At 44.3% G+C, this 25,924-nt stretch overlaps 1 protein-coding gene and 1 pseudogene across 1 annotated transcript in view; both read left to right on the top strand.

Annotated features, from left to right (window-relative positions):
* PRKDC (protein kinase, DNA-activated, catalytic subunit) overlaps positions 1–25,924 on the top strand; it is a 378,101-nt gene that overhangs the window by 328,409 nt on the left and 23,768 nt on the right. The window contains exon 84 of the mRNA XM_089678402.1: positions 808–996. Coding sequence (XP_089534528.1) covers positions 808–996 — 189 coding nt within the window. The remainder of the gene's footprint in view (positions 1–807; positions 997–25,924) is intronic.
* LOC149461318 (uncharacterized) lies at positions 2,142–7,196 on the top strand (annotated as a pseudogene).

The raw sequence follows: 25,924 nt of genomic DNA, 5'->3' as shown, positions 1-25,924 counted from the left end.
GCCACATATTTTCCTGAGCCAACCAGAGGGAAAAGGACTAGTCCCCAGTATTACCTCCTTGCTAATCTCTTTTCCCATTAATGATTTGCCATGCCTTGTTTCACAACATGTCTGTGTTGGAAGGTAACTTGGTTGAGGCATGGTTTTGTTTCCTCATGTCAGAGATGCTTCCATGATGATGACTGGTGATTTGAAAATCACTTGGTAATCGTAAAAAAGCTGCAGGAGAGGTTGGGAAGCACAGCTCCACAGAATTAATGAAGCACAACCATGGAAATCTTCATACTGCAGGTGCAATGCTCACGCACAGGTTCCTATGCAGCAATCCCTCAAGAAAACAGTGAGCAACACCAAATCTCAGAGTAGCACAAAGCAGTGATGCCATAGATGATCTCACATGGCAGATATGCAGTTATAAAGGAAAAGACACAGGAAATACACTACTATATTTCAGAAAGAATTCAAGGCAAAAAGTAGAATTTTAGGGTTGTACTTCAGTACAATGAACATTTCTAGATGTTCCTCATATTTTTTTTTAAGTTCAGAAGTGGCAAAGTAAGATGTTTAGGTGAGTTAAGATTCACTTTAACTAAAGGCCACTGAGCAGCTCAAGTATAAGAGAATGGGTGTAAACGTAAAATTCCAGAAGAGTTTGTACAACTCTTAATAGACTTCATGGGATTACATCTCATGAAGTACCTGCATTGACCATTACATTTTCACTGTTGAGTTTAGGAAAAGAGATATACATTTCAGTATCTGATACAAGATGTTGTGTGTTGATTACTTACTGTAGTCTTTTCTTAGTTTTTGCCTGTTCCTGAGTTGATGCCATTCCGCCTGACCCGCCAGATAGTAAACCTGTTGTTGCCTATGAAGGAAGTTGGATTATTTGATTCAATTATGATACATGCCTTACGAGCCTATCGAACAAACCCTGATCTTCTCATTAGCACTATGGATGTGTTTGTGAAGGAACCATCGCTAGACTGGAAGGTAAAAATTTGTATTTTAGTTTTGTGTTTATTATTTTATGGGAATAGTGGATGCAAAATAGATATTTCAGCTTATGTAAGTAGTTGGAGATTTATATAATTTTTGTCCAAAAATCACTTACAGCTTTTACATAGATAATTATGTTTTACTTTAATATCTATCATGAAGGATACATGGGGGAAAAGCAGGATGGGGAAAGACCTCCCAAAACTCCTCAATGACAAATGAAATTATGCTAGGAAGATCTCGCTACTTAACCACTTCAATACCGGGCACTTTCACCCCCTTCCTGCCCAGGCCATTTTCAGCTTTCAATGCTGTCGCACTTTGATTGATAATTACTCATACAACACTGTACCCACATGGAATTGTTATAATTTTTTGAGACAGAGCTTCCTTTTGGTGGTATTCAATCACCACTGGGTTTTTTAATTTTTTGTGCTATAAACGAAAAAAGACCGCAAATTTTTTTGGGAAAAAAAATTGTTTTTCTTAGTTGCTGCTATAATATTTTTCTGCATAAACTTTTATCGCAATTCATATTGCTACATTTCTTTGGTAAAAATAACCCAAATCAGTGTATATTTGTTCTGTGTGAAAGTTATCCAATTGTCCTCTGGAAGATTTACCCAACACCCCCCTCCCCCCTTCATGACCGGGCAATTTTTGGCTATTCGGCGCTGCACTATTTCCACTTGAAATGGCGCAGTCATGCAGCTCTGTACCCAAACAAAATGTATGTCCTTTTCTTCACACCAATAGAGCTCTCTTTTGGTGGTATTTTGTCACCACTGGGTTTTTAATTTTTTGTGATATAAATGAAAAAAAGACAGAAAATATATATTTTTTTTTTTTCAAACTTTTTGACCTTCGGTTATACAAAATATCCAATAAACTCAAAGTTAGTCATAAATTTAGGCCAAAATGTATTCTGCTACATGTATTTGGTAAAAATAATCCCAGTACATGTATATTAATTGGTTTGTGTGAAATTTATAGTGTCTACAAACTACGGTATATATATTGGAATTTATGCAGCTTTTACTTTCTGACTGCTTATCACATTTCTTGAGGTGCTAGGGCAGTACAAAAAAAAAATGACCCCTTTTTGGAAAGTAGACACCCCAAGGAATTTGCTGAGAGGCATGTCCATGTAAGGTTACATTTTTTTGCCACAAATTTATGGAAAATTACAAGAAAAATTTCCAACCTTGCCTTCCAGGAGAGCACCTGGAAAAGAATGTAGCTCCACCCCTTCTCCCAGGACACTGCAGCCAAACATCAAAAACCCAGCTTCTTCCACCATGCCTTCAGTTTTTTGTGTTTCCTTCACTATGGTGGCAGTGCTCCACGGCAGTGTTTCTCAACCTTTTTTCAGTCAAGGCACCCTTTAAAATGATGGACAGTCCCGAGGCACCCTTTAAAATGGACAGTTTTGAGGCACCCCATTCTAAAATGTGAAAAACTATTCTAATAGTGTTATATAATGCAGCAACATCCACACATGTAGGACACCCAGCACTAGAGATGATTTATTCTTCCAAAGCAAATACACTTTTGCACACTGGTACTGACTAGTATTCCAGTGTTTCTCTTCTCTTGCAGTTTTTTTTCCATCACTGAGCTAATGTGACCCCGGCTTTGATGGAGAGGGGCAGGAGAGGGTCAAACTAGGATGCTGTGCAGGCAGCTGACATCCTCCTTATCAACTGATGATGTAATTGGTTGTCAGGATGCCGGCGGCTAGAAGGTCATAATGGTGCACAATGAAAACCTGTGGCTTTGTGTAACTAAAAAGGTAGGCTTGTTCCTCCTGCTGGCTTGTATACATGTTTTGGGCAATCTCTACACATTTTGCCAAGGCACCCCTGACGAAACCTCAAGGAACCCCAGGGTGCCTGGGCACCTTGGTTGAGAAAGGCTGCTCCAGGGAACCTAGAGGGAGGGCTGTGCTCTCTCTGGGTGCGGAAGGGTGTGGTGGCTTACCCTGGTGGCGTTGCTTTGTGTGACCATCCCAGCACCCTCCGACGTGTGGGGGGTGTTCTGGTGCCTCTTTCCTCTGACTCCTCTGAGCAATGACCGCCAGGAGGTCTTGTCCTATGTGCCCAGAGTTCTGGTGGTGTGTGGCCTTGATGTGTGGAAGGTCCCTTGGTGCTTCTCATCTCTGCATGTCTCCCACGTGGTGTTCTGTTTCTTGGTTGTAGGGTGGCACTGGGGGCAGCGTTAAGATAGGGGTCCCCAAATTACGTGGCCGTGTTTTTTTGTGTTTTGTTTGAGGCTAAAGCCTCAGCCAAGACTGAGAGGTTCTCCTAGAAAATGCCCCTCCTGTAAGAATCATCTCAGAGATTCCTGGTCAAAACCCTTGTGCAGGTCTTGTATTGGTCAAGGAAGAATCCTCACTGCAGTATGAGCAGTTAGTCTCTTCAGTAAAGGAGCTATCGGAGATTTTTGGTTCGTTACGCTCCTTAGTGGACAAGATGCCAGGAAATTTGTCACGTTCTCAGGAAAGCACCCTCTGCCATCCACCTCAAGGTGTTTGGATGTTAGTGACTCAGAGGAGGAGAGAGAAAAGTATCCTGCTATCCCTTAAGGTTTTGGATGACGAGGAGGGGAAAGTGGAAGCAGCAAGGTCCTCCAGATACAAATTGGCATTGGAGTAGGTGGATGAGCAATCTACACCACCCTTGAGATTCAGGAGGAAAAAGTACAGCTATCTATGCATGATAAATACAGTGAGGAACAGAAGTATTTGAACACCCTGCGATTTTGCATGTTCTCCCACTTAGAAATCATGGAGAGGTCTGAAATTCACATTGTAGGTGCATTCCCACTCTGAGAGACAGAATTTAAAAAAAAAATCAGGAAATCACATTGTATGATTTTTAAAGAATTTATTTTTCTTGCACTGCTGAACATAGGTATTTGAACACCTGAGAAAATCAGTGTTAATATTTGGTACAGAAGCTTTTGTTTGCAATTACAGAGGTCAAACGTTTCCTGTAGTTCTTGACCAGGTTTGTACACACTGCAACAGGGATTTTGACCCACTCCTCCACACAGATCTCCTCTAGATCTGTCAGGTTTTGGCGCTGTCGCTAAGCAACACGGAGTTTCAGCTCCCTCCAAAGATGTTCTATTGGATTTAGGTCTGGAGACTGGCTAGGCCACTCCAGAACCTTGATATGCTTCTTACGGAGCCACTCCTTGGTTATCCTGGCTGTGTGCTTCAGGTCGTTGTCATGTTGGAAGACCCAGCCACGACCCATCTTCAATGCTCTGACTGAGGGAAGGAGGTTGTTGGCTCAAAATCTCACAATAAATGGCCCCATTCATCCTCTCCTTAATACAGTGCAGTCGTCCTGTCCCCTTCGCCGAAAAGCACCCCCCAAAGCATGATGTTGCCACCCCCATGCTTCACAGTAGGGATGGTGTTCTTGGGATGCAACTCATCCTTCTTTTTCCTCCAAACACGACGAGTGAAGTTTAGACCAAAAAGTTTTACTTTGGTCTCATCTGACCACATGACTTTCTCCCATGCCTCCTCTGGATCATCCAGATGGTCATTGGCAAACTTCAGATGGGCCTGGACATGTGATGACTTCAGCAGGGGAACCTTCCGTGCAATGCATGATTTGAAACCATGACGGCGTAGTGTTCTACTGACAGTGACCTTTGAAAACGTGGTCCCAGGTCTCTTCATGTCATTGACCAGCTCCTCCCTTGTAGTTCTGGGCTGATTCCTCACCTTTCTTATCAATGATACCCCACTAGGTGAGATCTTGCATGGAGCCCCAGTCCGAGGGAGACTGACAGTCGTCTGTAGCCTCTTCCATTTTCTAACAATTGCTCCAACAGTTGATCTATTTTCACCAAGCTGCTTGGCAACTGCCCCGTTGCCCTTTCCAGCCTTGTGGAGGTCCACAATTTTGTCTCTGGTGTCTTTTGGTCTTGCCCATGGTCTTGGCGTCTGACTGACTGTGGGGTGGACAGGTGTCTTTAAAGAGCTCAGACAGGTGCTACTAAGTTAGATTAATGAGTGGAGTAGAGGTGGACGTTTTAAAGGCACAGTAACAGGTCTTTGAGAGCCAGAATTCTTGCTGTTTCTTAGGTGTTCAAATACTTATGTTCAGCAGTGCAAGACAAATAAATTCTTTAAAAATCATACAATGTGATTTCCTGAATTTTTTTTTTAATTCTGTCTCTCAGAGTGGGAATGCACTTACAATGTGAATTTCAGACCCGTCCATGATTTCTAAGTGGGAGAACTTGCAAAATCGCAGGGTGTTCAAATACTTCTGTTCCTCACGGTATATGAGGGCCTGGATGAGATCAAACGCAAGGTCTTTCCAGTCCATAAAGTCCTGTCTGAAGCAGTAAAGAAAGAGTGGAAGGATCTAGAGAGGGTTCCGTTTTTTTCCAAATCCCTCTGCAGGAGATTTCCCTTCGAGGAAGATGAGTCCTGTGTTTCAAATAAAAAGCCAAAAGTCAATGCTGCCTTATCGCAAGTGTCCAGGCGTACGGACTTGGCATTTCAGGATATGGGCGTCCTCAAGGATGTGATGGATAAAAGGGTGGATTCCCTTCTCAAGAAAGCATAGGACTCCACTTTTTCCAATTGAGCCTGCGATGGTTTCAACGGTAGTGGCCAGAATTTTAGAATGTTGGTTCGACCAGTTGAAGGAGCACGTGGAGGCAGGGACCTCTAGTAGAGTTATTTGAATCCTTCCCAACCCATCTGAGGGCAGTAAGATATATGGTGGACTCTTCAGCCAAGTTTATTAGGATGTCAGCCAGGTCCTCGACTCTGGTTAATTCAGCCAGACAAGCCATCTGGCTCAAGACATGGACCCTAGATCAAAGGTCAGGTTGTGTGGAATTCCCTTTTCAGGTGACCTGCTGTTTGACCTGGACCTCGAGACAGTTCTTGACAGGATGGCAAAGAAGAAAGTCTTCTCGGCCAAGGAGAAGAAACAGCCGCTTAAGCGGAGTTTTCATAATTTTTTGCAGTTCCAAAGGAATAGGGAGCAGAGCTAGAAGAGAAGTTGGAACCCTCAAAAGAATAGGGGAAAAGGGGGGGTGCTCTTCAGGCATCTGGTGCAGGCCGCAAAGAGCCAATGACAGTCCCCGCCAGGCGGAGGGAAGTGTTCTGTCTTTCCTTCCACAGTGGGAAGAGGCAGCGTCAAGTGCGTTTGTCAAAAACATCATCGCTCAAGGTTACAGCCGGAGGTTTTCAGAAGTTCTGCCAAAAATGTTTTCCTTACCAATCTCTCAAGGGACCAGGAGAAGGCACTGGCAATGTCATCCCTCTTAGAGGAACTGATGTAACAAGAGGTCATCATTCCCAGGGAACAGGAGGGTCAGGGTTTGTGTTCACATATTTTTCTTGTCTATAAACCCTTCGGGAAATTCCTTTTAATTCTGAATCTAAAGATCCTTACCAGGACCATTTGGTACAAGCGTTTCTATATGGACACAATTTATTCAGTGAGGAAACTTCTGACTCCAGATTGCTTGATGGTGTCTATTTACCTCACAGATGCTAACCTACTCATTCTGATAGCCCTCTCATCACAGAGATTTCTCTGTTTGGAAGTCAATCTAGAGACAAGAATTTGATATCTGCAGTTCAGGGCACTACCTTTCGGACTCTTGTCTTCCCCCAGGGTGTTCACCAAGGTGATGGCAGAGGCTTTGGAGCCCTAGAGCCTGAGGGGTTCTCAATTGTTCCTTATTTAGACAACCTGCTTCTGTTTGCTGAGTCCAGGAGTCATTTGTTGAAGCTGCAGATGACCCAAGTACACCTTCAGAGGTTGGGTTGGCTTTTAAACGCGGAGAAACCAAACTTGTCACCAGCTCAAGGGGTTAGGTTCTTGGGCTATACAATAGATTCAGTGCAGCAGAAGATCTTCCTTCCAGAACAGAAGATGGAAAAGATCCAGTTAGCCCTAGCTCAGGTTCAGTCCAACCTCTCATTTTCAGTGAGGGTAGCAATGTCAGCTCTTGGGCTACTCACGGCCTACATTCCATCAGTTCTGTGGGCTAGGCTGCACTCTCGTCCACTCCAGCTGGCAATTTTTCAGAACTGGTCTCATCAGGACTCTCTAGAGAATCCTATAAGGATCTCTACAGGAAAAGAGCCCTGTGGTGGTGGAGAAAGCGAGCAAATTCAGAGAAGGGACTGCTCTGCTCTTTCCCCATAACCAGGCGCTTAATCACACACGCAAGCGCAAGGGGTTGGGGAGCCCATCTAGAAAACTAGTGACACAGGGTTCATAGTCAAAGGAAGAAACCAGAAGATCATCCAACTGGAGAGAATTAAAAGTGATCCAGCTGGGTCTCTTACATTTCCAGCAATTGATCAAAGTCCATCATGTTCAAGTCCTGTCGGACAATGTGACAGCCATTGCGTATATATCAAAGCAAGGGAGAACGAGAAGTGAGTCTCTCCTGGAGGTGGCACTTCAAATCTTAACCTGGGCAGAACAGAATGTAGCTTCCCTGTCAGAAGTCCATCTAAAGGGCACCCAACATTTTTTGGTGGACTACCTAAGCAGAAAGCAGGTGGTGGAGTTTGTACCACATGGTTTTCCAGGAGATCATAGAACTGTGGGGGGTTCCCCAAGTTGACTTATTCACAGGTCAGGAAAACTCAAGAAGCCCTGTTTTCTTTTCCCTGCGCAAGGAGGATCAGGCAGTGAGGCTAGCTGTATTAGCTCATCGGTGGAATTACCCCATGCTACATGTTCCCGTCGTTTCAACTGATATCACGAGTGCTCATGAAGTTCAGGGAGGAAACCACGGAGTTGATCCTAGTTGCTCTGTTTTGACCAAAAAGGCCTTGGTTTTCAACATTCCTAAACCTGTCCGACATTAGAAACTTATGCCACATTTCACCCACTCTTAAAACCACTTGAAGACAAAGCCTTTGCTGACGGTTTTTGTTTACATGAAAAAACTTTTTTTTTTTTGCTAGACAATGACTGTGAAACCCCAAACATTATATATTTTTTTTAAAGCAGATACCCTAGAGAAGAAAACAGTGGGTGGTAAAAATTTTTAAGTCACTTTTTTTTTTAAGTCACACAGTATTTGCGTATTTTAAAAAACACTAATTTTTTGGGAAAAAAAGATACTTTTTGGAATTTTAATGCACAAAAAACAATATATTGACAATTGCTTTGATAAAATATAAAAGATGATGTTAAACTATGAAAATAGATACCAAACATGACATGCTTTAAAATTACGCACGCCTATGCAATGGCGACAGACTACGTACATTTTTAAGATAGATTTGCAAGGCTTTAAAAGCCTTTACAGGTGACCATTTTATATTTACACAGGAGATCTAGTTGTTACAAATAAACAGACTGCGCTAGTAAGAAAATAGTGTCCAAAAAAATTATATATACAGGTGAAACTCGAAAAATTAGAATATTGTGTAAAAGTTCATTTATTTCAGTAATGCAACTTAAAAGGTGAAACTAATATATGAGATAGACTCATTACAAGCAAAGCAAGATAGTTCAAGCCGTGATTTGTCATAATTGTGATGATTATGGCTTACAGCTCTTGAAAACCCCAAATCCACAATCTCAGAAAATTAGAATATTACATGCAATCAATAAAACAAGGATTGTACATAGAACAATATTGGACCTCTGAAAAGTATAAGCATGCATATGTACTTGGTTTGGGCCCCTTTTGCAGCAATTACTGCCTCAATGCTGTGTGGCATGGAAGCTATCAGCCTTTGGCACTGCTGAAGTGTTATGGAAGACCAGGTTGCTTCAATAGCGGCCTTCAGCTCTTTTGTATTGTTCGGTCTCATGTCTCTCATCTTTCTCTTGGCAATGCCCCATAGATTTTCTATGGGGTTCAGGTCAGGCGAGTTTGCTGGCCAATCAAGCACAGTAATCCTAGGTCATTGAACCAAGTTTTGGTGCTTTTGGCAGTGTGGGCAGGTGCCAAGTCCTGCTGGAAAATGAAGTCAGCATCCCCATAAAGCTCGTCTGCGGAAGGAAGCATGAAGTGCTCCAAAATCTCCTGGTAGACGGCTGCGTTGACCCAGGACTTAATGAAGCACAGTGGACCAACACCAGCAGATGACATGGCTCCCCAAATCAACACAGACTGTGGAAACTTCACACTGGACTTCAAGCATCTTGCAGTGTGTGCCTCTCTATTCTTCCTCTATACTCTGGGTCCTTGGTTTCCAAATGAGATGCAAAAGTCGCTCTCATCAGAAAAGAGGACTTTGGACCACTGAGCAACAGACCAGGTCTGTTTTTCTTTAGCCCAGGTAAGACGCTTCTGACGTTGTTTGTTGTTCAGGACTGGCTTGACAAGAGGAATACGACATTTGAAGCCCATGTCCAGGATCCGTCTGTGTGTGGTGGGTCTTGATGCACTGACTCCAGCCTCAGTCCACTCCTTGTGAAAGTCCCCAACACTTTTGAATGGCCTTTTCCTGACAATCCTCTCCAGGCTGCGGTCATCCCTGCTGCTTGTGCACCTTTTTCTTCCACACTTTTCCCTTCCACATAACTTTCTATCAATGTGCTTTGATACAGCACTTTGGGAACATCCAACTTCTTTTGCAATTACCTTTTGAGGCTTTCCCTCCTTATGGAGGGTGTCAATGATGGTTTTGTGCACAACTGTCAGGTCAACAGTCTTTAACATGATTGTGATTCCTACTGAACCAGACTGAGAGACCATTTAAAGGCTCTGGAACCCTTTGCAGGTGTTATGGCTTAATTAGCTGATTATAGTGGGACACTTTGAGCCTAGAATATTGCACCTTTTTTCAATATTCTAATTTTCTGAGACTGTGGATTTGGTGTTTTCAAGAGCTGTAAGCCATAATCATCACAATTATGACAAATCACGGCTTGAACTATCTTGCTTTGCATGTAATGAGTCTATCTCATATATTAGTTTCACCTTTTAAGTTGTATTACTGAAATAAATGAACTTTTGCACGATAATCTAATTTTTTACCTGTATATAGTGAATATCCGTGATAAGTATATATAAATATAAATCCTATAAAGTCCCAAAAATGGTGCCGTTGATGAAAAAGTGTTCAAACGAAATCCACCAAGTGTATCTACCACCAAATAAAATGAATAAACTCACCAGAGCAATATGCTGATAATATTATAAATCAGCATAAACACTTTCTGCTCTGGGAGCAATGAACTGTAGACTGATGAGAGAAAGCTTGGCTTGGAAAACGATCTCCACTACCCTGGGAGCAGTACTCTGCAGTAGAATGCGTGACTCTGTTGATCCACTTCATTCAAACACCAACACTTCCATTAGGTATTAGGATAGCCACTCGGAATATAAAGAACAAAAGCTCATGGTGCAGTACCTCTAAAATCATTACTTTATTAAAAGCTCATCACACTTACAAAAAACGGTGTCCCAGCCGACACCAGCACAATCAGCATACTCAGATGTAATCAAACGAACCCAGCCTCATAGAACATGCGCTGTACCGACCACTGGGAGCGTGCTGACGTCACACCAATCAAGCCCCGCCTTACGCATTTTGTCATCGATGTACTCACAGAGCGGATAGATGTGAGACGTCCTACCCTCATTAAATATACACTGCACTCGAGTCATTCTGTTGTCAGCAATTAGGAATCATGTTACGAACATGATACGCTAGTGACAGATCGCTGCACTCGTACATATACCAGAAATATGACATCAAAAAAACATCAAAGAGGCAACGAAAGTGTTGTATATATTACATGCGTAAAAAAAGCCACTAATTTAGCACACATCAAAGATAATAACCTGTAGGACTGCCAACACAGGAATTTAAAGGGCCAGTCAAAACATATAAAGAAGGGCTCTGACCAAAAAAATTTATATAAATATAAAAAAATTCCAAATAATTATCAGAAATATATCTGATATTATTATCATTATATAGCATATAATGCATATATAGCAGGAAATCTAGTGCTAGAATTACTGCCCTCGCTCTGACATTCGCAGTGAAATGTCACATGCATGGTGCAATCTCTGTTTACATACCGACACGGGACCGACTCTTGTGTTTGCCTTTGAAGAGGGGGCAGGGGTAATTTAAAAAAAAAATATTTTTTTTTTTTTACACTGTCCCTTTTTTTTTTTTTTTTTCTCATTGTTATCACAGGGAATGTAAATATCCCCTTCTGAGAAATCTGGGGTCTTTTTTTTATTTATTTAAATGTTTTATTATCAATTTTCAGAACACCATTCAACATATACAAAAACCAACAAAACACCACAATAAGATACTCCAATCCTTTTTTTTAACATTATAGCAAAAAAAAAATTATTAACATTAATACTTGGTATCCTTTTCCCCTCTCCCCCACCCCTCCCTCCCTCCCAGTCTACCCCAGAACCCACTCTACCCCTCTCCCCCACCCCATAGACAACCTTGATTACGCACTTATCCACTCACTCTATAATTCTTATTCCATGGGAGTACTAGCTTAATATTTCAATTATCCTACAGGATTACTTTTCTCTATTACACATATTCTAGGTATATTGTTATATAATTTTTAAATTCCTCCCACTTTTCCCACCTCATACGGAAAACCTCCATTTTGTCTTGATCTATATGGTAAAGTTCTTCCAATCTATATATTGTTATTATACAGTATTTATATAGCGCCAAAAGGTTTGCTCAACGCTGTACAATAGCAAGGGGGACAGAACATGAGACAAGACAGAAACAATACAATACACAAGGGGTTCGAGGGCCCTGCTCTTTCGAGCTTGCAATCTAGGAGGGAGGGGAAGTGGTACAGGAGGAAATGGCTGTGGGGGATGAAGTGGTGGGAGAAGTGGAGGAGGTCAGTTGTTAGGTGAGGGTGGGGTAGGCTTCCCTGAAGAGGTGGGTTTTCAGGGTGCGCCTGAAGGTGAGGAGGGTAGGTGACAGTCGGATGGATTGGGGTAGGGAGTTCCAGAGGATGGGGGAAGTCCTGGAGAAATCCTGCAATCGGCGTGGGAGGAGGAGACCAGGGAGCTAGAGAGTAGGAGGTCCTGTGAGGAGCGAAGGGCACCAATCACAGCAGGTCACATGACAGTTGTATACAATGGATGGCTTCAATCATGCCATCCATTGTATACTAGTGCCTAGCTGTGAATGGTCACAGCTAATCACATGCACATGTCATGTGATTAGCTGTGACCAAATCACAGCTAAGCACAAAAAAAAAAAACCTGAATGAATCGATTTCATTCTGGTAAATGCTTGCTTATAGCAAAGTAATTCTTTGCTATAAGCAAATTGTGTAAAAAAAAAAAAAAAAAAAAAAATACTAATCACTTTACTATGGTAACATTGTACTACTTTGGTCATAGTAAAATCAGAAAACAAATCTTAAAAAAAAATAAAAAAAAATGTAATAAAAAATTATAAAAAAATAAAAAAATATATATATTTTTTTTCATACTGTCACCAGTCAGTGTCCCTGTTCACCACCATGCCAGTCATATGGTAACGCTGTACTGCACTGGTGACCGTATGTAAAAAAAATTGTGAAAATATTTTTTTTCATTTTTTCATTTTCCAAAAAATTATGACAAAAAAAAATACAACTTCAAAAAACTCGCCATTCCTCTTATGAAGTACGTCGGACTGTCTACTCTGCAAAAAGGGGTCATTTGGGGGATATTTGTACTGTTTTGACATTCTTGGACCTCAAGAAATTAGATTGGCCGTCAGTATTTCAGGATTGATCAATATTCAGATCTATACCATAGTTTGTGAACTCTATAACTTTCCTACAAACTAAATAATACATCCTAATTTGGGTTATTTTCACCAAAGACATGTAGCAGAATACATCTTGGCCTAAATGTATGAAGAACAATTATTTATTTGCAAACTTTTATAACAGAAACAAAGAAAAACGTGGTTTTTGTTTTTCAAAATTTTTGGTCTTTTTTTGTTAATTTACCAAAAAATAAAAATCCCAGCGGTGATTAAATACCACCAAAAGAAAGCTCTAGTTGTGTGAAGAAAATGATAAAATTTTAGTTTGGGTACAATGTTGTCGGACCGCGCAATTGTCATTCAAAGTGTGAGAGCTCTGAAACGTGAAAAATGGCCTGGGCAGGAAGGTGTGAAATTGCCCGGTATTGAAATGGTTAAGTAGGATGGTTTCGGTGGAGTGCAGGGGACAGAAGCCAGACTGTAGAGGATCAAGGAGGTTGTTATCAGTGAGGTGGGCGCTTAGGCGATTGTAGGCCAGGCGCTCAAGGAGCTTAAAAGTGAATGGTAGCAGGGAGATGGGTCTAAGGTTGTTCAGGTCAGTGGGCTCAAGGGAGGGTTTTTTGAGTATGGGGGTGATGTGCACGTGCTTTAGAGGGGAGGGGAAAGTGCCAGTGGAGAGGGAGAGATTGAAGATGTGGGTGAGGGAGTGAATGATGGGGGGGGGGGGGTGACTGGAGGAGCTGTGAGGGGATAGGGTCCAGGGGGCAGGTGGTGAGGCGGGCTTCATTGAAGACCTTAGAGACCTCCTCAGGGGTAGCTGGGCTGAAGGAGCGGAGCGTTGGGGAGGTGATAGTGTGCGGGGCGTTAGGCATAGTGGGGTGTAGTGCGGCTATGAGGTCGGAGGAGGGGAGGGTTGAGGGGTTGATGGAGGGCGGGGGGCTGGGTGGAGAGGTAGAATGTGAGTTGACAAAGTGTCAATATCGTTTTGGAAATGATTGGCAATCTCGTGGGCGGTGAGTGAGGTACTGGGTGGGGGTGGGAGGGGAGAGAGCAGGGATTTGAAAGTGGAGAAGAGCCGGCGAGGACAGGTGGAGAGGTTGTTGATAAGGGTTACGAAATAGGCTTGCTTGGTGGCGTGGAGGGAGGTGGTGTAGGTGAGGAAGGTGGCTTTGTAGAGGGAGAACGCGCGAGGGGATCTGGTTTTGCGCCATAAGCGCTCCAGCGCGTGACTGCGTCATTTGAGACATTTCATATGGTCGGTTTGCCAGGGTTGAAGCGGTCGGGGTCTGGTGTGACGTGTGGTTAGGGGTGCCAGGGAGTCGAGGGCCGCCGACAGAGTATATATTTTTTCTACCCTCTCAATCCAGTCCTTTATTTTCAGTACTTGTTGTTCCCTCCAAAACTTCGGTTTCAGGCCCTAAGCTGCATTCAAATAATACATTAATCCAGATTTTTTATATTTTTTTTACTGATAATTCAGTGCCAAAAAAAAAGACAAGTCTCAGACTCCTTTGGTATATTAATCTCCATTATTTTCTGAATTAAGCAAACTATTCCCTCCCAATACTCAATAAAATATTGAATTTTTTGACACTCCCACCATAAGTGAATCATTGTACCTCTTTTGCCACATCCACGCCAACACAAAGGTGAATTATCTCCATTTATTTTATGTGCTATACTTGGTGTAATATACCATCTCACTAAACATTTATAATTCATTTCAACCTCTTTCATATTTACATTCCCGTGAATCAACCTATACATTTTCTTTTGTTTTTCCTCATCCATTGTTACTCCAAAATCCCTTTCCCATTTCTGACACAGTCAGATTACCTTTTTTAAAATCCTTTGATTTTTTTAAAAAATATTTTTTAGAAATACCTTCGGTTTCTTATTCGGGCAATAAGTAATTGCTAATTTACATTCTATATCTTGAAGTTTTGCTTTCAAGAACAAGAATCTCCCCTCCGGGTCTACCAATCTCTCCTCCAATTTAAACCTTATATCTTTTGAAAATCCTATTGCCACACCCTTTGCACGTTTAATTGGGGAGTCTGCATAAAACCACTCTGGATAGTATCTAGATTGTAATTTCACATTTGTATCTTGTACTAAATCTGTCTTTTGTAGAGACACCACTGAGGAGAATCTATGCTGATGTTCTCTAAGAATCCTAAATTTCTTCCCAGGACAATTTAAACCTCTTGCATTATAAGTCACAAAATGAATCTCTTCCGTTCTTCTCTTTTTCTCACCTGTTATCTCTCTTTCTCCCTTCCTCTCTCTCCCTCTTTTTTCTCCAGAATTTCTCCAGAACAATATACCTCCCACTGTCTCGCAAAATCTAAGGCTGCCAACTACCCTTCCATACCCTACTCCCCCCTCCTGTCCCCCCATCCCCTTCCTTTTTAGGCCAATATTTTGCCTATGAATCATTTGTGGTCCTAATCCCACTCTTGATTCCACTTCAGGGTGAAACTCTGATCATGCGCACCTTTTCCCATTTACCCCCTTCCATTGTCTAGCCAGAGAGTGAAACAAAAGGAGGAAAAGAGGAAGAGAGGGAGGGAACAAAGAGGAGAGAGGGAGAAAAAAGAAAGGAAAACCAACCTCCCCCCCCCCCCCCCCAAACTGCCCACCACCTCTCACTCTCCCCATTCCACCTCTCCCCCTCTCCCCACCCAGGAATGTCCACATTCTGCACCTCAAGTCTCTCACAAAAGTCTCTCAATTCTTCAGGAAACTTTAATCTTGCAGATCGACCATTTTTCCACCAGATTAACCATGCTGGTAACCCCCAGCTATATTTAAATTGCTCCTTCTGTTCCTGTTTTCCTGAGCTTCCAATTTATAAAGCAGAATTCTGTATTCTCTTTTCATATGTACCATTTTGTTTTCTAAAGTCTGTATCTCTTGGGCTTGTTTATTTGTTTTTCCTTCCATTTCCTCCACTCTAGAAAGTACATGGCACAGATCTTTCTGTAACTTTACCATCTCTTTTTTATAGTTGTTTCCAATCCTTTAAACATTTCTGCTATCTCTGATTTAGTCGGCAAATGTGAGTCTTGATTTTCCAAATTCTCCAGAACATTTGCTCTCGCAATATCTACTTCTTCCAAATTTTGGTGAATATTAGACATTCCCAGGGATAGTCTGGGGCTCTCACCACCGCTGTTCTAGATCACACTCTTTTAGTTTAATCCACTTTGCCTCTCAGGGATTCGTTCATCCTGCCCGGGAATATATTTCTTGATTGAGCTTGCTATGGGGGCTTTTGGCCTCCCTCCTTTAGTTGCTTTATTTTTCATTTTAATATATTTCTAATATCCAGTATCTGTCAGGCTCAATATTCCGCTTCACCTTTAAATCTTCCCCTTCTTCAAACTGCCTATCTCCCTCGTTGACCCCCTACAGGAGCTGGCGACCTTATTAGATCTTCTCTCTTTTGTTTTTCCTTTTGTCTATGTGGATGCTTTTAAATTGAAGACTCACTTTAAACTTCTATGATGACTCTTATATACACCCCTTACTCCTTTTATACATCCATATTTAACTTCATTTTTCAATCAATTTAATGCATAACATATTTTACAGTCCAAAAACTTCTCTTCTGCCACTCTCACTCACCCATTTTGCTCTCATTTCTCCATTTCTGGGGGTGGCCACAGGTGATCTCATCCAGGGGGTTGCAAAAAGCGGGATCCTCTATGTCAGCAGGACTTCCCGGGTGATGTATCCCAATAGCCACTCTCTCTACTCCAACTCACATAGGTCCAGCAATAGGTCAAGCTAGGGGGGGTGAGGAAGACAGGGGGGAGAGGTGTGTTCAGGACTGCATGTCCTCTCTCATGCCGGCCGGCATCTCTCTCCTCTCTGGGCTTCCTTGTGTTAGGTCACATGGCTACCCAGCGTTCTCTGGATCTCGCTCTCCTGCTCTCCCTGCCTCCTGCTCTCGCTCCTACCAGCCCGCCTCCATCCACCTCCCAGCACACTGAGGGCTCACGGAAGCTGGACCAGGAGCCAGATCCTCACGTCAGGGCACAGCCGCACACCAGCCCCTTCCTCCTTCAGGTAATTCTCCCTGACGAGACGATGGAGGAGCCTGGGTATGGGAGATCCTACTGTGATCTCCCGTTCAGCGCCATGCTCAGGCCCCTCCCCCCCTGGGGTCTATTAGACTCTAGATCTCTCCTCTGCCCTTAAAGCATCTGATCACACCCAAGATTGGTGTGATCAGATGCTTTCCCAATTTAAAAATGGTGCTGTTTATATACGGCAAAACGTAAATGATGAAATGCTCACAGCTCTGGTTTCTTAGACGATGAAGATGATTGGAGCCATTCTAGTCTCCAATCAGCTGTATGGTTAGCTGGCTGTACTTCCGGCTGCATTCTCAGCTTCCTTGTGGAACAGGAGAGCCCGAGAAAGCCGTGGAATGCGGGGGGGGGGGGGGGGCAGCGTCCCTTCCCGCTGCTTTTTTTATATATGATCCAGCAGCTAATTATTCCTAGGATTGCTTTTACATGAAATCTGACCGCTAGCTGAATAAAACGATACCAGGGTGATGCCTGTAGCTGCAGGCATTATCCCGGCAGGGGCAGACTGACAACTCATGGGGCCCCCGGGCAATAGGGGATCATGGGGCCCCTGTGTCCTTGTCCAAACTAAAAAAAGCCTATGAAAAAGGTACCAGGGGCATCTCATGGGGCCCCCTACTGACCCCGGGCCCTCGGGCAGTGCCCGAGTTTCCAAATGGTCAGTCCGCCCCTGTATCCCGGTATAACCACTCAAAGTTCAGAGATGTACCAGTACGTTGCTGGTCCTTGTTGGGTATATATGTAACAGCAGAGAACATGGGCATGTGATGAATCGGGTCTGTGGATCAATATGACCGCAATTAATTTTTTTTTTGTAATGCCCATGTTGAAGGTTATCCCTAAAAAAGTCTGAAATTCAGAAACCGTGATAGGTTTTCATGTGAATTGTTTGGCAAGAGCTGAATTTGGGTGGGCGGCCATTTATTGTTCTGCATATAAATTGCTTTGGTCCACTATCAATTGATACAAATCCTATGTGAAAAACAGTGGAGGGGCTAAACGCTAGTGCTGGCAGCAAACGGGGCTGATTCTGCTAACTGTGCATTTTTGGGAACGCTATACTAAGGAGGCAATAGCATAGTTCTGTTTGTGACCAATATATTGATCCGTACAAATACTATACTAGTAGTGGCGGTGATCAGCATCCTATAGTGCAAGTGTGATTGTGTGCTGGCAATCTAATGCTAGCTGACCCTGGCTGGGATTATTATTATTATACAGTATTTATAAAGCACCAATAGTTCGCTCAGCACTGTACATTACAAAGGGGGACAGAACATGTGACAGAACAATACCAATACAATGCAAAACATGAGGGGATCGAGGGCCCTGCTCTTTCGAGCTTACAATCTAGGAGGGAGGGGGTGGTGGCACAGGAGGAGATAGCTGTGGGGGATGGAGTGGTAGGAAGAGTGGAGGAGGTCGGCAAGTTAGCAGGGGGTGGGGTAGGCTTCCCTGAAGAGATGGGTTTTCCGGGTGCGCCTAAAGGAGAGGAGAGTAGGTGATAGTCTGATGGGTTGGGGCAGGGAGTTCCAGAGGATGGGTGACACCCTGGAGAAGTCCTGGAGGCGGGCATGGGAGGAGGAGACCAGGGAACTAGAGAGAAGGAGGTCTTGGGAGGAGCGGAGTGTGCGTGCTGGGCGGTACTTGGATATTAGGTCAGTGATGTAGTTCGGGGCAGTATGGTGGACAGGTTTGTACGTCAGCGTTAGGATTTTGAATTTGATCCGTTGCGCAATCGGAAGCCAGTGGAGGGATTGGCAGAGGGGGGTGGCGGAGATGGAGCGGTTGGAAAGGTGAATGAGTCTGGCAGCCGTATTCAGGATCGACTGAAGCGGGGATAGCCAGCGGCGAGGCAGGCCAGTGAGGAGGGAGTTGCAGTAGTCGAGTCGTGATATGATGAGGGAGTGGATGAGCTGTTTAGTGGTTTCTGGGGTTAGGAACGTGCGAATTTTGGCAATGTTGCGGAGGTGGAGTCTGCACGAGCTTGTTAAAGATTGGACTTGGGGCTGGAAGGATAGGTTGGAGTCCAGAATGACACCCAGTACTCTGGCCTGCAGGGCGGGTTTGATGGTAGCGTTGTTGGATGTGACGGAGAAATCAATGGGGGGTGGTGTCCGGGCTGGGGGGGAAGACAAGAAACTCGGTTTTGGAGAGGTTCAATTTATGGAAGTGGAGCGACATCCAGTCTGATATGTCGCTCAGTAGGTGTGTGATTCGGGCTGAGACCAAGGGGGTGAGGTGGGGGGTTGAGAGATAGATGTGTGTCGTCGGCATAGAGGTGGTAGTTGAAGCCGTGAGAGTGTATGAGTTGGCCAAGGGAGGAGGTATAGATGGAGAAGAGAAGGGGCCCAAGGACAGAGCCTTGAGGGACCCCAACAGAGAGGGGGAGTGAGGGGGAGGTGGTAGCATTATAGGTAACGCTGAAGGAGCGTTGTGACAGGTAGGATGAGAGCCAGGAGAGAGCAGAATCTCTGAGGCCGAGGGAGTGTAGTTTTTTGAGGAGGAGGGGGTGGTCGACTGTGTCGAAGGCTGCAGAGAGGTCAAGGAGTAGGAGCACTGAATAGTGGCCATTAGCTTTGGCGGTTAGCAGGTCGTTGGAGAGTTTGAGTAAGGCAGTTTTGGTGGAGTGTAGGGGACGGAAGCCAGACTGTAGGGGATCGAGGAGGTTGTTGTCGTTGAGGTGAGAGCATAGGCGGGTGTAGACTAGGCGCTCGAGGAGTTTAGATGTAAATGGGAGCAGGGAGATGGGTCTGAGGTTGTTCGGGTCATTGGGGTCCAGGGAGGGCTTTTTAAGTATGGGGGTGATGTGTGCATGTTTCAGAGGGGAGGGGAAAGTGCCTGAGGAGAGGGAGAGATTGAAGATGTGGGTGAGGGAGCGTAGGATGGAGGAGGAGGAAGGTCGTAGGAGTTGTGAGGGGATAGGGTCGAGGGGGCAGGTGGTGAGGTGGGCATCAGAGAGGATCTTGGAGACTTCCTCGACGGTAGTAAGGTCAAAGGTGCGGAGTGTGGGGGGAGCTTCAGTATGAGGAATGTAGGGTGGGGTGGAAGAGGAGGTCAGAGCAGTGGTGGGGCCGTGGGAGAGGGGTGATGAGGGGGTAGCTGAGTGAGGGTGAAGGGGGTTGGAGAGAGTTTGAGCAGCGACGAAGTCCCTGCGGGTTATGTTGAGGGGGAGGGGGGATAAGGGGGTAGCTGTGTGAGAGGGGACGGGTTGAGAGGGTGTGTGAGTTGCGGCAATGTCCTTGCGAATTGTGTCAATCTTGTTTTTGAAGTGATTGGCAATCTCAAGGGCAGTGAGTGAGGTGCTGGGTGGAGGTGGGGGTGGAGAGAGTAGAGAGTTGAAGGCAGAGAAGAGTCGGCGAGGATTGGAGGAGAGGGCCTTGATGAGGGTCAAGAAGTAGGCCTGTTTGGCAGCATGGAGGGAGGAGGTGTAGGTGCGGAAGGCAGATTTATAGCGGGTGAAGGCTTGTTGGGATTTGGTTTTGCGCCACAGTCGCTCCAGGGCACGACTTTGTCGTTTGAGGGTTTTGGTGTGATCAGTCTGCCAGGGCTGGAGCGGTCGGGGTCTGATGTTGCGTGTGGTTAAAGGCACTAGTGAGTCAAGGGCTGTTGAGAGCGCATTGTTGTAGGCGGTCAAAGCCAAGTCGGGGCAGGACAGGGGGAGGATGCGGTCGTGGAGTTGATCAGCTGCAGAGTGGAGGGAGGCAGGGTTAAGGTTGCGGAGGTTACGGCTGGTAGTGTGACATTTGGAGGGGTAGGCATTGGAGGACGAGGAGATAGAGAAGGTGATCAGGTTGTGGTCAGAGAGAGGGAAGGGGGTGTTAGTGAGGTTGTGGGGAGCGCAGCGGTTGGAGAAGACAAGGTCCAGGATATTTCCGTCGGAGTGGGTGGTGGATTGTATGCACTGTGCAAGTGCAAAGGAGGAGGTTAGGTGGAGGAGACGGGCTGTGTCTGGGTTGTCGAGGTTGACAGGGATGTTGAAATCCCCAAAAATGATGGTGGGTAGCTCAGAGGAGAGGAAGAAGGGTAGCCAGGAGGAGAAGTCATCCAGGAAGCGGGGTATAGATCCAGGAGGCCGGTATATCACAGCAATCTTCAGGGGGGTTGGGGAGAATAGTCGGACGCAGTGGGCCTCGAAGGAGGAGATGGATAGGGAGGGGGGATTTTGGAGGACTCGGAAGGTGCTCTGCGGTGACAGGAGCAGACCAACCCCACCACCTTTACGACCGTTAGGCCTGGGTGAGTGGGTCCAGGTGAGACCTCCATAGGAGAGTGCAGCAGGGGAGGTAGAGTCAGTGGGCTGGATCCAGGTTTCCGTGATCGCTAGGAGGTTGAGGGAGCGGGAAACAAAGAGGTCGTGGATGGCGGTAAGCTTGTTGCACACCGAACGGGCGTTCAGGAGTGCACATGAAAATGGGGGGGAGATTTTAGGGAGCAGGGGGACAGATACTAAGTTGTGGGGGTTGCAGTAGGACGTGGAGGTGGGAGGGTGTTGAGCGGGTGAGGGAGGTGGAGGGCCAGGATTCGGGGAGATGTCCCCCGTGGCTAGGAGGAGGAGAAGGGTGAGAAAGGTGGCATGGGAGCGGGATGTGCAGGAGCGTGAGAAACTCCTAGTGGAGGTGTTGGGGTCAGTGGGAGAGCGGAGTAATAGGAGGAGGTGGTGGGTGCCATAGAGGGGCGAGGGAAGCAGTGAGGACACAATATACAATTATTTGGGAGGGGCAGAGGGATATAGTGAATGGATTTTGGGAATGGAGGAGAGGAAAATGAGAAGGAGGAGTGGAAGAGGCATTTTGGGGAGGTGAAGAGAGCAATAGTAGGGAGATGATAGCAGAGAGGGGGAGATGTACAGGTTGTGGGGTGGAGCAGAGGGGTAAAGAAATGAGATTTGGGAACAGAGGATAGTAATATGATAAGGAGAAGAGGGGCGTATTATATAAAGGTACACAGAGTGGGTCTCAGGCATGTAAGAGGTTTCCCAGGGTGTTTGCTTGCAGTCTTCCAGCATGCAGTAGAGTTTCTTGCTGTTGTTGTGTCTTCCTGCTGTTTAAGTTCTCCTGCTTTAGTTCAACTGCTGCGTTTAACTGCTTCTTCTATGCACTCGTTCTAAGCCGCACTCAGTCTGAAGCAGCACCCCCATCAGAGACTGTGCCCCCCATCAGAGATCTCCCCCATGAGCTGATCTAAATTTATAGGGAGATGCTCAAATGAGCATTCAACTCCACCCCAATTAGAAGCTGATAAGGATCACATGAGTAGTGGGGGATGTTTCTCTCAGGAAACAGACAACAATCGTAAAACGGGTGCAGCTAAAGGTGAGAGCTGGTTAACATATACACAAATATAAATACACCATTTGTTCTGAATATAGCAGGAGTCAATGCGTTTTGGAGTTAAGAGTGGAGGTAGGAGAAATGGGCGCTAACTGACCCTGACGCTATCTGATGTCGCTAGTGGCAGTAATACAGTGATCGATGAAAAAAAAATCTATATACTGAAACTGTGCTAATGGCACTGGCTGGGTGATGGGGTGATCAAAGGGATAAATGTGCTAATCGAATGCATGTGTGTGTAAAATGTAGTGATTTTACTCAGTGTCGTGTTCTCTCTTCTCTCCTTGGACTGGCGGGGGCATGTACTCTGAGAAAAGGAAATAAACAGTGAAGTAAGAGTACGCTGTTTTGCCCAGAGCCGCCGCTCGCCTTCACAAGGCGTGCTGGCGGCAAGTAATTAAAAAAAAAAACAAAAACAGCAAAGGCTTTTTTTTTTAAATTTCTCAGTACAATATGTTATTTTTGTAAAAAAAAGTTTATTATTATTTTAAATACTTTCATCAGAGTAGGGCAATGTTACCATAATAACATTGTACTACTCTGGAGGGGGGGCGGGGAGTGATCAGAGATGTTTTTTGTTTTTCACACTTTGCATTGCAGGAGCAATAAAAAATATTGTTCATGCAATGCTTGCTTAGAACTATCATGAATGGGTTAAGTTCGTGACATTTCAAAATACAGTGATCTGTGATGATCACAACTGATGTTCTGACTGCTTATCTAATTTCTTGAGGTCCTAACATGCCAGAACAGTACAAATACCTCCCAGATGACCCCTTTTTGGAAAGTAGACAGTCCAGGGTATTTAGTAAGAGGCATGGCAAGTTTTTTGAAGTTGCCTTTTTGTTCCACAATTCTTTGAAAAATGAAGAAATTAAATAAAATAAATGTTTCCACAAAAATGTCATATTAGTTCTCACACACTACATTCCTCACATGCCAAAGAACATTCTGCTACTCCTGAGTATGGCGATACCACATGTGTGAGACCTTTGAGGCCTAGCCACAAAGAGAGGCCTAACATCCAAGAAACACCTTCAGGCATTATCCAATTTAAGACCAGGTCTTCTTCTGGCACCTTTTGTTTAGAAATAAAAATCTGTATTTTTGCTAGAACCCCCAAACATTATATATATTTTTAGCAGAGGTCCTAGAGCATAAAATGGTGGGTTTAGCATATTTTTATGTCACATGGTATTTGCGCAGCGGTTTTTCGAACGCAAAAATACACTTTTATGAATTGTAATGCATGCAAACACAATATAATAAGCAGTTTTTGATTAAAGTATGGTGTTGCGTCGAGTAAATCGATACAAAACATGTCACAGTTTAAAACCGTGCACGCTGATGAAATGGCACCCAACTTCGGCATTTAAAAATCTCCATAGGTGACACTTTATAGGACTTTACAGGTTACCAGTTGTTACAGATGAGGTCTGGTGCTAGAATACACCCTGTTCCAAATTATTATGCAAATGATATTTTTCTCATTTACCTAAATAATTGATGTAAATAACAGTCAGCATGATTCTCATGTTATCAACCATTAAGAGTACAATTCACATTTTATTGAACAAACCTCCTAATGATAACAGTATTTTTTTTTAACATAAAAAACTTACAATGCACTGTTCCAAATTATTACGCACAGTAAGTTTCAAAACACTTTATAGGTTGTAAAGAAATGAAAATTGTCATTTGTTGTGTTTGCAGCATATTTACTGAATTCAAAAGCTATTTCAATCAAACTTTTAAAAACATTTTAACTTTTTAAACATTTTAAAAGGTCACGTTACATTTTAACATAGGACCCCTTATTTGATAGCAGCTTCACAAGTCTTGCATCCATTGAACTTGTGAGTTTTTGGATAGTTTCTGTTTGAATTTGTTTGCAAGATTTCAAAATAGCCTCCCAGAGCTGCTGTTTGGATGTAAACTGCCTCCCACCCTCAGATCTTTTGCTTGAGGATGCTCCAAAGGTTCTCAATAGGATTGAGGTCAGGGGAGGATGGAGTCCACACCATGACCTTCTCTCCTTTTATCCCCATAGCAGCCATTGATGCAGAGGTATTCTTTGCAGCATGAGATGGTGCATTGTCATGCATGAAGATGATTTTATTATGGAAAGCATAGTTCTTCCTTCTGTACCAAGGAAGAAAGTGGTCAGTCATAAACGCCACATACTTTGCAGAGGTCATCTTTACACCTTCGGGGACCCTAAAGGGGCTGACCAGTTCTGTTCCCATGATTCCGGCCCAAAGCATGACTCGACCACCGCCTTGCTGACGTCGCAGCCTTGTTGGAACAGGATGGCCATCCACCAACCATCCACTACTTCATCCATCTGGACCATCCAGGGTTGCACGGCACTCAGTGAACAGGACTGTTTGAAAATTAGTCTTCGTGTATTTTTCTGCCCATTGCAGCCGTTTCTGCTTGTGAGCATTGGTTAGTGGTGGCCAAATAGAAGGTTTATGCACAGTTGCAAGACTCTGGAGGACTCTACACCTTGATGTCCGTGGGACTCCAGAGGCACCAGCAGCTTCAAATATCTGTTTGCTGCTATGTAATGGTATTTTAGCAGCTGCTCTCTTGATCAGATGCATGGATGTGGCAGAAATCTTCCTCAATGTGCCTTTATCTTCACAAACCCGTCTTTGCTCTGAATCAGCCACAAATCTATTACTAGTGCGATGATCACGCTTAAGTTTTCGTGAAATATCTAATGTTTTCATACCTCGTCCAAGGCATTGAACTATTTCACTCTTTTTGGCAGCAGATAGATCCTTTTTCTTCCCCATATTGCTTGAAAATGGTGCTCTGCTTAATAATGTAGAACACCCTCCTTTAGTAGTTTTTTCTTAAATTGTTCTCACCTGCCAATCTAATTATCACAGGTGTCCGAGATTGTTTTCAGTGATCAAAAGAGCCTTGAGACACAATGCCATCCATGAGTTAAACTGAAAAACAAAATATTTAATCTTTGTGACACTTAAATAGAATTTGCATAATAATTTGGAACAGGGTATAATTGCACTTGCTCAGACGTTTGCGGCAATACCTCACATGTGTGCTGCAATCACCATTTACATACGCCTACAGGACCAACATAAGCATTCGCCTTTGCACAGGGGGATGGGGGAGCTTTACATTTTTTATTTATTGGTGGGACACTGGTAGACTGACAGATATTTTTGTGCACTTGTACACTGTGACAGATGGTGATCGTCCACCAGCAGACACCGACAGATGTTGCAATGGAACACTATTATATGTTTTTGTGCACTGGTACACTGTGACAGATGTTAATGTGACACTAGTACACTGTTGCAGATGTTTATGTGACACTTGTACACTGTGACAGATGTTCATGGGACACTGGTACATATTGATGGGACAGGGACAGATGGTGCTCGGTGTACTGTGTGGGGATGGCTGCAATCTGTGTAATCTTTGTATAGTTGAACACTAAAATCATCAGCTAGACAGAGCTGTTACAGGCTGCAGTATCCCCCCCCCCCCCCCCCACACTGAGCTTAGTGGGAAGGACTGACACAGAGACACACTCTCTCTGTTTACACTGAATGATGACTGTGATTGGACATGTGCTCGGGAGGGCCAGTCACAGCGCCCATGTACCTATTTGTGATTTGCTGTGTTTGAGGGATACAGCTACACGGCCGCTACACGGCCCCGTTGTACTGACAGGACGTACAGAAACGTCCGCTCTGAATGGGAAAGCTCCCACACAGCTGATTATG

Source organism: Staurois parvus, unplaced genomic scaffold (assembly GCF_062004578.1).
Source record: "Staurois parvus isolate SC_StPar_1 unplaced genomic scaffold, SC_StPar_1.0 ptg000205l, whole genome shotgun sequence".
NCBI classification, from domain to species: Eukaryota; Metazoa; Chordata; class Amphibia; order Anura; family Ranidae; genus Staurois; species Staurois parvus.
This window is presented reverse-complemented; position numbering and strand designations above follow the sequence as displayed.